Source organism: Agrilus planipennis, unplaced genomic scaffold (genome assembly GCF_000699045.2).
Source record: "Agrilus planipennis isolate EAB-ADULT unplaced genomic scaffold, Apla_2.0 scaffold63, whole genome shotgun sequence".
Classification (NCBI taxonomy): domain Eukaryota; kingdom Metazoa; phylum Arthropoda; class Insecta; order Coleoptera; family Buprestidae; genus Agrilus; species Agrilus planipennis.
Genome location: NW_020439363.1, coordinates 754,743 through 766,820, shown reverse-complemented (window position 1 = coordinate 766,820; position 12,078 = coordinate 754,743). Strand labels below are relative to the sequence as shown.

General features: G+C 33.8%; 1 protein-coding gene across 1 annotated transcript; it reads left to right on the top strand.

The window, feature by feature from the left end:
• Window positions 1–10,782: 10,782 nt before the first annotated feature.
• Window positions 10,783–11,729, top strand: LOC112905767 (UDP-glucuronosyltransferase 2B9-like). The gene is made up of 2 exons (XM_025978823.1): window positions 10,783–10,842; window positions 10,949–11,729. Exons 1-2 carry the CDS (start codon window positions 10,783–10,785, stop codon window positions 11,663–11,665), a joined length of 777 nt encoding a protein of 258 aa, XP_025834608.1. The 3' UTR covers window positions 11,666–11,729.
• The last annotated feature ends 349 nt before the right edge of the window (window positions 11,730–12,078 follow it).

Genomic DNA, 12,078 nt, shown 5'->3' with positions numbered 1-12,078 from the left:
TGATGAGGATACCGTGGATAGAGAAGGTTAGAAATTAAGAGGTATTAGAAAGAATAGGAGTACAAAGTACTCTATGGAAGTCAATAAAATAGGCGAGATAGGTTGGCAGGACACCTTCTCAGGAATAAAGGTAGATCTAGATTAGATTACTGTTCGCAAATAGTTAAGGATGTGGGTTTTTCTAGTTTTAGGGAAATGCGAAGATTACCTCAGAAAAAGTGGAGGTGCGTGTCTAATCAGTCTTAGCACTGACGACCTTGTAATAATGGTGAACTTTAAATACAATATTTGTCTCCAGGTTAAGAATTGAGGCAGGGACATATGAATTTCACTAAATCGATTTACGGCCTCTTCCATCGGACAGACAGATAACGTTGCCACAATGTGCACTCGTCGATCGCCGCAGTACAGATCAGCTAAAGGCAATCATTGCTCTGTTCAGCCGCTAATATTACAGTGAAGGTGGGAGAATCTGTATTTCGAAGATCTTCAATGTCACATAATACCTAACAGCTGAGCAAGAGATTGAGCTTGCTCACGGACTAGTGACAAATTGTGTAATATGTACCGTCATTAAATATCACTGGATGGCAATTAAAAGCATCGAACGGTAATTGCAAATTTATTTTCTGAATGTCATTATCATAAAATCCCATAACATAATATCCGCAAGGCAATAAAATCGGCACTTAAATACAATTCAAATTAGAAACTGATGGTATGGGCAATAAATAATCGATTTATTTCTAACGCAAATCAGTACTTTGAGCAGCAACCTTCATTTTGATTGTTACCTATTACTTAATTAAAAACACAGAAATGAGTTTAAATATTTTATAGATCCAGTTAGTCAATAGATTAATTATTAAAGCGTCTTTATTATATATTCTTCGGGGAATCATTTCATACTGTTTATTTTAAATTATGGAGCTTTCGATATATGATTGGGGAAGTAATTTATCTTTTGAAATTCTAAAAATACGTCTTATTGGAGCTCTTGTGTTTTGGGTACATACAGGCCGCATGGTAGTAAACGCAATGTGTAAAAAGGACCGCACTAGATCGTTACGGAAAATGACCCTATGTCAAACTATTCCAAACTTTGGATTCTCGACGTGCAGATCAAAAGTCTCAATGGGCGCTAAGTCTTAAAGTTGTATTCATCTGTAAGGACTTCCAAGGTACAATTATACCTATTATATGTATCGAATACGTTCAAGTATATATGCTTATGTTGATGTATTAACATATGTGCATATTATGGATATGTCATGGTATCGGACCAGCGATGGTAATGAACTCTACAAAAGTGTAGTACACCCCAACGTCTAGATTACTTATAAGGAAAGGTGGTGTATTTAGAAGTGGTAGTTGTAACGAACTATTGCTAGGCTCATAAGTACACTATGACGTTGAGGTGTACCTACTAAACTATAAACTATTTCATACATTACCATCTCTGGTACGAAACCATAATATAATTGTACTTTGGAAGTCCTTACGGAAGAAAGTAACTTTAAGGGTGAGTTTTTATGACTTAATGCCCATTAAGACTTTTGATTTACACATTGAGAACTTCCAGAGAATCCAAAATTACAAAAACTTTGACAAAGGACTATTTTCTATAAGGATCTAGTGGGGTCCTTTGTTAAGTGCAGATATATGCAAAATGGTCCGTTTCTAATAAGGACGTCGACATATATAATTACCTGAACGTATAATTGTACTTTGGAAGTCCTTACGGAAGAATGCAATTTTAAGGGTGAGTTTTTATGACTTAATGCCCATTAAGACTTTTGATTTACACATCGAGAACTTCCAAAGAATCCAAAATTACAAAAACTTTTACAAAGGACTATTTTCTATAACGATCTGATTTTAATTGTGTCTGTCTGTATGTACCAATCTTGAAACCGGTACAATCGAGCACTTAGAAATATGTTGGTCTCACGGACTATCCAGAAGCTCAATCTTTTTCATTTATGCCTCCTGTTTTGAACGACGATTTTTTTAAATAAACATGATAACTTTAAATACAGAGATAGAAGAGTGATACTTAGTTTGTATAAAGAGCAACAGGCAGTTATAGAGCTGGGGTTGTAACGTAGAGAAGTAAATATTAGGAACGGAGTCAGACAGGGATGCACACTGTCACCGCTACTATTTAATCTATATACATCGAAGACGCGATCAACATCATTAAAGACAGTANACGGCGAATCCATATAACGGAAAAGTCTTATTAAGGTCTATCATTACATTGATTTGTATTACCTACATAGAGCAAAGATGCATTTCTATTTTTATTTTATTTACTACGTGTATACAAATATACACGCTCGCTAGCAATAATGAGAAACATTTAAGATAAGACTAGAGATGTATCAAATCAACTAGAGAAACGTAGACCTAACACGATCTTTTCTTATGATATGATGTGTAGTTGTGAGTTAAATGGTGCAGCTAAAACAGCTTAAATACAATAATCGTATAATAATTAAACCAGTTTTAATCAATTATCTTTAAAAAGGGTAGTACAGAAACCAAAAAGACAATTCTTGTAGGAAACTAAGTTAATTAAGAGTAATACGGTTACATTATTTCTATAGAGTATGTTTCCTACGAAAAGTCAGAGAACATTGAAATTAAAGATTGGTTCTCCGCACTTGCGAAAATTAAAGACTAAGACCAAGATCGAACAAACAAGGCCAAGATCAAATACGCAAGACTAAACGGAAAATTATTATTTCCGATGAGTGTATGAGTTAAACTATTTGAAGCAACTCTAATACATTCTATTTTAAATTTTCAGTTAGCTTTACTAGATTTTAACACTATGTTAATTAATGTTATACTTCATTTACTTTCTCTAGCGATGTGGCCCTTCGAATGTCTTGGATGCGCGCTGGTAAAATCGTAAGTAGGGAGAAAAAAGCTCAATATACTCTCGACTCTTGTTCATTAATCATACTTTTTCATACAGTACCTGCCAAAAGTTTTGTTCAATCATGAATAGTAGTGCGAGTCGAAAACAAGCGTTAAAGCCTTTAATATGTCTTCAAATATAAATAAACATCTCGTTGATATTTTCAGTAGGAAATGGTACCAATAACAGCACATTTGAGCAATGCAATTGTAGTGGACAAAATGGTCAATTTTTCCGTGCAGTACTGTACGGATTATACGCTCCTCACCAGTTAACAGTTTGGCCGAGAGTTGTCTCCTTCCTTTTCTGGCCTAGTGCTGTTCTTTTCTACTTTGCGTCGGTCAAACTGAAGGTCACATCGCTACAGAAAGTAAACGAAGTATATTTTAATGTCCTCGAGGTAAATTTTCTTTTCTGAAATATAGAGGAAAACTAACTCTTTTTCCATATTGTTTACTTCTTTCAAGTACCTTCTTTTGTTCGCTAAAAGGTCAAAGAAGTATTTGAGCAAGACCAAGTCGAACGACCAATATCAAGACTGCGACAGTCTCGGTTTTGGTCTTGGTCGTGCTTTGTTCATCACTCGAGAAATTCTTTTCCTATATTTGTAATGTCCCATGGAAATTGGTTCAGCCGATTCGAAGATTACCCCCACACAATCAATCGGACAAAAAATTGATTTGACGTTTGGAATTTTTAAAAAATTGCTTATTTCGCACTTATTGTTAACAGTTCACGTTGTTTATGTGTAAAAATTTTGATAGACCAAAATAAAAACAATATAGAAGTGATAAGAAAACTTGTTTAATTTCAATCAGGCAATTAAAAGCATCGAACGGTAATTGCAAATTTATTTTCTGAATGTCATTATCATAAAAACCCATAACATAATATCCGCAAGGCAATAAAATCGGCACTTAAATACAATTCAAATTAGAAACTGATGGTATGGGCAATAAATAATCGATTTATTTCTAACGCAAATCAGTACTTTGAGCAGCAACCTTCATTTTGATTGTTACCTATTACTTAATTAAAAACACAGAAATGAGTTTAAATATTTTATAGATCCAGTTAGTCAATAGATTAATTATTAAAGCGTCTTTCTTATATATTCCTGGGGGAATCATTTCATACAGTTTATTTTAAATTATGGAGCTTTCGATATATGATTGGGGAAGTAATTTATCTTTTGAAATTCTAAAAATACGTCTTATTGGAGCTCTTGTGTTTTGGGTACATACAGGCCGCATGGTAGTAAACGCAATGTGTAAAAAGGACCGCACTAGATCGTTACGGAAAATGACCCTATGTCAAACTATTCCAAACTTTGGATTCTCGACGTGCAGATCAAAAGTCTCAATGGGCGCTAAGTCTTAAAGTTGTATTCATCTGTAAGGACTTCCAAGGTACAATTATACCTATTATATGTATCGAATACGTTCAAGTATATATGCTTATGTTGATGTATTAACATATGTGCATATTATGGATATGTCATGGTATCGGACCAGCGATGGTAATGAACTCTACAAAAGTGTAGTACACCCCAACGTCTAGATTACTTATAAGGAAAGGTGGTGTATTTAGAAGTGGTAGTTGTAACGAACTATTGCTAGGCTCATAAGTACACTATGACGTTGAGGTGTACCTACTAAACTATAAACTATTTCATACATTACCATCTCTGGTACGAAACCATAATATAATTGTACTTTGGAAGTCCTTACGGAAGAAAGTAACTTTAAGGGTGAGTTTTTATGACTTAATGCCCATTAAGACTTTTGATTTACACATTGAGAACTTCCAGAGAATCCAAAATTACAAAAACTTTGACAAAGGACTATTTTCTATAAGGATCTAGTGGGGTCCTTTGTTAAGTGCAGATATATGCAAAATGGTCCGTTTCTAATAAGGACGTCGACATATATAATTACCTGAACGTATAATTGTACTTTGGAAGTCCTTACGGAAGAATGCAATTTTAAGGGTGAGTTTTTATGACTTAATGCCCATTAAGACTTTTGATTTACACATCGAGAACTTCCAAAGAATCCAAAATTACAAAAACTTTTACAAAGGACTATTTTCTATAACGATCTGATTTTAATTGTGTCTGTCTGTATGTACCAATCTTGAAACCGGTACAATCGAGCACTTAGAAATATGTTGGTCTCACGGACTATCCAGAAGCTCAATCTTTTTCATTTATGCCTCCTGTTTTGAACGATTTTTTTAAATAAACATGATAACTTTAAATACAGAGATAGAAGAGTGATACTTAGTTTGTATAAAGAGCAACAGGCAGTTATAGAGCTGGGGTTGTAACGTAGAGAAGTAAATATTAGGAACGGAGTCAGACAGGGATGCACACTGTCACCGCTACTATTTAATCTATATACATCGAAGACGCGATCAACATCATTAAAGACAGTAGAACTGTAGGGATAGATATACAGGGTCAAAAGATTAGTATGCTTAGATTTGCAGATGATATAGCAGCATTAGCATCCAGCAAGGAGGAGTTAAAGATGGCTTTAAATAAAATGGAAGCGGTATTGACAGATGAAAATAAACAAAAGTAAAACAAAAATACAGGTATGCAAGGGAAGAAAAAGTAGGGAAAGAGCGAATATAAAGATAGATAAAGTGGCTGATTTTAGATATGTAGGAAGTCAGATAAGTCAGGACGGAAGGAATAGTAGTGATATAAAGCAAAGGATAGCGCAGGGTCGTGTCGCCTTTAATAAAAATAAGTCACTTCTATGCTCGCGAACGGTTAATTTAGAAATCGGAAAAAGATTGTTAAACATGGACGGTGGACGCTGCGAAAAAGAAAAAGTTAGAAGCGTTCGAAATGTGATGTTACAGGTGAATGATGAGGATACCGTGGACAGAGAAGGTTAGAAATGAAGAGGTACTAGAAAGAATACGAAATAGGCGAGATAGGTTGGCAGGACACCTTCTCAGGAATAAAGGTAGATCTAGATTAGATTACTGTTCGCAAATAGTTAAGGATGTGGGTTTTTCTAGTTTTAGGGAAATGCGAAGATTACCTCAGAAAAAGTGGAGGTGCGTGTCTAATCAGTCTTAGCACTGACGACCTTGTAATAATGGTGAACTTTAAATACAATATTTGTCTCCAGGTTAAGAATTGAGGCAGGGACATATGAATTTCACTAAATCGATTTACGGCCTCTTCCATCGGACAGACAGATAACGTTGCCACAATGTGCACTCGTCGATCGCCGCAGTACAGATCAGCTAAAGGCAATCATTGCTCTGTTCAGCCGCTAATATTACAGTGAAGGTGGGAGAATCTGTATTTCGAAGATCTTCAATGTCACATAATACCTAACAGCTGAGCAAGAGATTGAGCTTGCTCACGGACTAGTGACAAATTGTGTAATATGTACCGTCATTAAATATCACTGGATATTGTGTCTATACGGTGTACCCCTGATGAAAAATCTTAAAAATTGCTGATGCCTCAGCTACGTTTAGAAAATAAATAATTTCTGAGGGTATTGTAGTACCAACTACTTAATTTGGAAGTTACGCTGCCCCTATGTAAACTACCCCGTTACTTCCGTTGGATTTCCTACAGGTATAGAACCCTAAAAATCGAATTTGATTATTGAATTCTATTTTCATCAACATGGACTTTTTAACGTTTATTTAGTTCATGTGAAAAAAGTTTACGATGTCTGCTTGAGCGTCGATAGTACGTTATACATGTAAACATGCAACGGGAGTGATTGCTGGCGTCGGTTTGTCCGACGGTCTGTCTGTGGCGTCGCGTAGCGTCGCGTCGCGCAGGATTCTTCCAGTGTGGCCGTTTATCCCTTCAGCTGCTGTTCGTCGTTGAATTCACGTCATTCACGGGCAAATCTGACCCACAGCATCAAAAGAAGGAACACACAGCAGCGAGCGAACACGCCCGAACAGTGAAACCGGTTGCATTCTCTGAAAAATCGCCGAGATATTCTCAACGACAGACGTTTGGCGTCGTCAAAGCTGCGGTCGCAGCGTAAGTATGCGGCGAAGCTTCGAACCGTGTAGATCGCACGTGCTGCTTAGGGGCCGCACGATGTATTTCTAATTGTAATATTTTTGCGCGTACTAACGGACCTTAAATTACGATTCCTTTTTTGATGTTCGTCCAAAAAAAGAACTTTTAATAACGGTTACAGTCAAATAAAACTAAATATTGGAACTGGATGCTCGCATTTTTTAAACAGTTCATGTTCTGGTGAGGACAATAATAATTATATAATAAGCAATAACTATAAGAGGCCTTAAAAGTGAAGTGATACGATTTAAAAAAAATTGTTTGTTTTTTTGACTCGTGTGAGAAAATTTACCTATACCTATACCTGCTCTTAGACCGAACTGTGTGTGGCGTGGTTTAAAGGAGGATATTGAAGAAGCTGTTTTGTTGGATAGATGTAGTCCCTGGGTAGGTAAGCCAATAATAAATAGAAACGAAAGCTGTACAAACGGTGACTTGTGCACACATATCTGTGACTCCAAGATGTTAATTTTAAAAAGTTTCCAAATAACGGAGCGTGTAGGTATATGAAACTGTAAAATTTTTACGGGATTGTCTGGTTCCAACAGAAAATAAACTTGATATCAAACAGTACAATGTTTTATTAAGCATAAGCAGTAGCTACATACGTAATATTGTAATTGTTGTAAGTGATTTGAAATGGTGAAGAAATTTTTAATATATGTTGTATTATATTCTATTGTGAGGTTGTTTAAGTAGGTTTTGAGTATGAAAAAAGTGTACCTATTTACAAAATATTTTAACAAACAAAGAATATATTCTGTTAGGAAGTATTTTACTGAAAGGTGGGTATTCGTACCCAAACTGAAGAAGCTTTCTGTGTCTGTTACTTCGGTTTTACCTGATTTTTATTGGATAATTTGCATCATCAAAATTATACTGTAAAGCATTTAGCATTTTTAATAATTTAGATGGTAGGTATTATATCAATTATTTATGACTTTATTTCACAATTTTTGACAATTAGATATTTATATGTCGTGCTTTGTTATATGTATACCTAAATTATAAATTGAACAAAATTTATTTATTGATTGTTATTTAGTGAAAAATTATCACTTTTTTTCTGTTTATATTTTATAATTTTATTTGAACTGTTTTGAAGTACCTATACACTGAATTATCATTTTGTGAAATTGTTGCTAATCAAGATTATTTTAGTGATTCTGTAGAATTTTATCAATTTAATGAATAAAACGTATCTGTCACTGTTCCCAACATCTTTATTTTTATTATTTTAATTGTTACTAGAAAAACTGTTTTGAGAATTCTCAAAAAAAACAAACGATAGCATTTTCACAAATAATGTGGTGCTAAAAATGCCATAAACCTAACGATCCAAAATTTCCCTACGAAAATAAATAAATGGTACCCACAACGCATTGTTTTTATGTAAATGAGATATTTTTTATTACTATGCGAAAAACAGTGATTTACAAGCATACGTAGGAGATCAGAATGAAGTGGCGCTACCAGCCGAACTTGTTTTAAGAACGGGAATAACTCTAGTAAAACAGTTCTAGTTTTACTATATAACATAAGACGAGAGACACTTGACCCTAACCTCTATTTAAATCAAGTTTCTACCAGTCATCGTCGTTTTGAAGACAAGCCATTGTCAGTCAGGTGAAAAATTAGGCAGGAGACGTATTTGTTCCTCAAGTATCACGCTTCTTGGAAAGTCGTGTACTTGCCTACTACAGGAAATATGACGCGGTGTTTTTTGCTTAAGATCCTGTTTTTTTATTATGGATGTCGTTTTTTATTTGACATTTTTTTTTGTTGTTCACACAACAACAGGTGTAAATAAATAGATAAGTGATTGTTTCGTAATTTTGTAAGCATTCGAAATAATAACTGGTTCTCATACTTACGTTTGCGTAAATAAATTGACAATCGTGCAGACATAACAATGATTTATTACAATAATTAAGAAATCACGGAAACACAGTCTGAGTATAGTAGATATCTTCAAAAAATATAGATTGTAATTGACGCAAGTTTTATCATCAAAAAGAGTCCTAAAAGATTAGGATACCGTTTGAGTACCTAAATTCTGACCCATCTAAAGCGATGGCCCTTAAAACAAAACTGGCAACAATAGGCAGTCCTTGCTCATGTCTAAGTGCAACTTTTGCCACTATTCAAACGAAATATGATTTATATTCTGTTATGTACCTATGCCTATAATGCTCAAAATAGTTTGGAAACTTTCAGAAGGGGGTCTACTCTGTTCTATCGAAATATGGGAGATTTTTGTTGATTTTTAGTAACATTGTCACTAAATAAAATTCGGAATGACCTACTTATGTCTGCGGATGTTAGCCATTCGACAAAATGAGCTTATAAACCTTCTGAAACTTTTATTACTTCAGTTACCACTTTAGATGACTCAGAGTTTAGCTGTTAAAGGCAAGGAAGTTAAAAGTACAGAAAAATGTTATTAAAGCAAAGAAGATCTTTTGTAATTACAATAATCGGTTAAATAAAGTAAAATACGCTTAGGCCAGTTTAGTAATTATACAAACCGGTATATAAAATTACCGAATGATTCATTAGAATTGGAAAGTAAAAATGGGAATTTAATGATTCCAGAATTGAAACGGACGAAAACGGTACACAATATAACACATAATATGACGGATCCACTTCAAATAAATAAAAACATATTTTATACATTATTTTAGATACGTTACTTATATTTTAATAATCAAATATATATTTTTAAAGAAAGTACTTCTTTTTAACGGTATTCTTAGTATTATACGTGAGCATGTTGGAATCCTTTGAAGATCCTGGGAACGGATGATTCGTAAAATGACTTTCTGTGATCAAATCAAAGAAATTCAATAACTTTTATACAACTTTATAATGAAATAACTGTCTCACATTTTATTTTTTTTTATTTTGTTTAATCTGTAGAGTGAACGTGAATTTTAAATCGTAAAATTCCCCGCCTTTTGTTTAATATTTAGAAAATAGCAGACAGCACAGGTATTTTGAATTTTATCTCTGGAATCGTGTTTAAGAAATTTAACAGAAACAAAAAGTGAAGCTCTCTTAACAACTTATTGTTTCACTTAACAAAGTATCTTAAGAAAAAGCAATTTTATAATTAATATTTCATTTACTCATTGCTTATTAGCATTTGAGAGGACATGGTTCCGTTTAGCTAATTAATATTTAATTAATTTAACGCGTAATTTTTACTTCTCTTCTATTTCTCCCCAACCTGTCCCATCCTCCATCTTTTGCTACAGTGAAGTCGGGAGGGATGGATTGTCCATCTACTAGTATTAGTAAGGTGCTTATTTAAGTGAAACAGTTGTTTAAATAAAAGTTAAAATTGAAACCCTGCTTTTGTTTTGTTAAATGCAGGGAGAAAACTAAATTTTCATGACAACGCAACAATGACAATTTTCGATTGTAAATGACTGAATTTGCCGTAGAAATAGTAGAATTTATTAGGTAACTTGTAATAATCTTAATTTTGACATGTTTCTTTAAAAAAAAAGTTTCAATTACAATTAAATTTGTAATATCAACTAAAATACCTAGTAAATTTATTTCTGATGGGATTTTATTTTTACAAATTCGGGTCCAAATTGTAATATCGCTTTAATATTTAGGTAAATTTTCCTTTTTCATTTTCTCCGTGAATTTGAAATAAAGAAATACATAATTCATATACATGATATGATGAAATATCGATAATTTTGAATACAATTGTACCAATATTTAATAGAAATACCAGTTAAAGTTGAGAAACACAATTATTCATATAATGGCTCCGACGGTGGTAGTAAAAGTCCTGCAAGCTATTCGAGACCATCGAGTGCTCAAAGTACCTTGAATAGACCATCAGTTGACAGTCTTTTAGACGAATTAAATGCAGGGTAAGTTGTTTATAGAACAATTCCTTATCATACAAGGAATGGTATATTTAAAAGGNGCGCGGACACAACGTGACCGTTTACACCCCAAACCCATTACAAAATTCGTCTTTAGTTAATTTAACGGAAATAGATCTTAGCGATTTATACGATTACATGGGCAAAGGTCAGATAAAGGAAGTGATGCGTGGATCAACTTCGCCTTATCAGGCATTCCACGTAATTTACGAAACATTAGTGATGCCGCTGCTTGAGGTGTTCGAAAATCATGTCGAAATTCAAAAATTTTTACGCGACAACACATCTCAATACGATGTGGTTCTAGTGGAACCATTTCCTCTAGTTTTCCTTGCCCTAGGAAGCAAATTTAATTGCCCGGTGATATCGGTCGTTTCTTTAAATCCATTCACACCCATACACGAATCGGTAGGAAACGTAATCCATCCAGTTTTTTATCCCGATGTCCCGTTATCTTACGTCCACGATCTTAACTTTTTCGAAAGACTTTATAATACGTTCCAAACGTTGAAGATCATGATTTACCACGAATATAATCTGTTAGCCCGATGTGACGAATACATAAAGAAGAATATCGGTGAAAATATACCACCAATTCGTGAAATAAGTAGAAATATTAGTGCTCTATTCCTTAGTTTGAACCCCATATTTAATATTGTTCGACCTTTAAGCCCTTTGACAATTCCCATGTCATTTATGCATGTTCAACCTCCAAAGGAATTGCCCCAGGTATGTATATTCTACGGAAAAAACTAAATTCTTATGATAACGCAAAAATTACAACTTTCGATTGTAAATGACTTAATTTGCCGTAGAAATAGTAGAACTTATTGGGTAACTTGTAATAATCTCAATTTTGACATGTTTTCTAAAAATTATTTAAAGTTTCTTAATTGTTACAATTTTATTTGTAATATCAACTAAAATACCTAGTAAATTTATTTCTGCTGGGATTTTATTTTTACAAATTCCGATTCAAATTGTAATTTTTATTATTTTCGCTTACGAAGCAACGGGCTAGTGGGATAAATTGTAAATATCGCTTTAATATTTAGATAAATTTTCTTTTTTCATTTTTTTCGTGTAAGCTTTCTATGTATCTACATGTAGTGGATAGTGGCACAAACAAATACCTGGTAGACTAATGTTTTGGAAAGTTACATACTTCA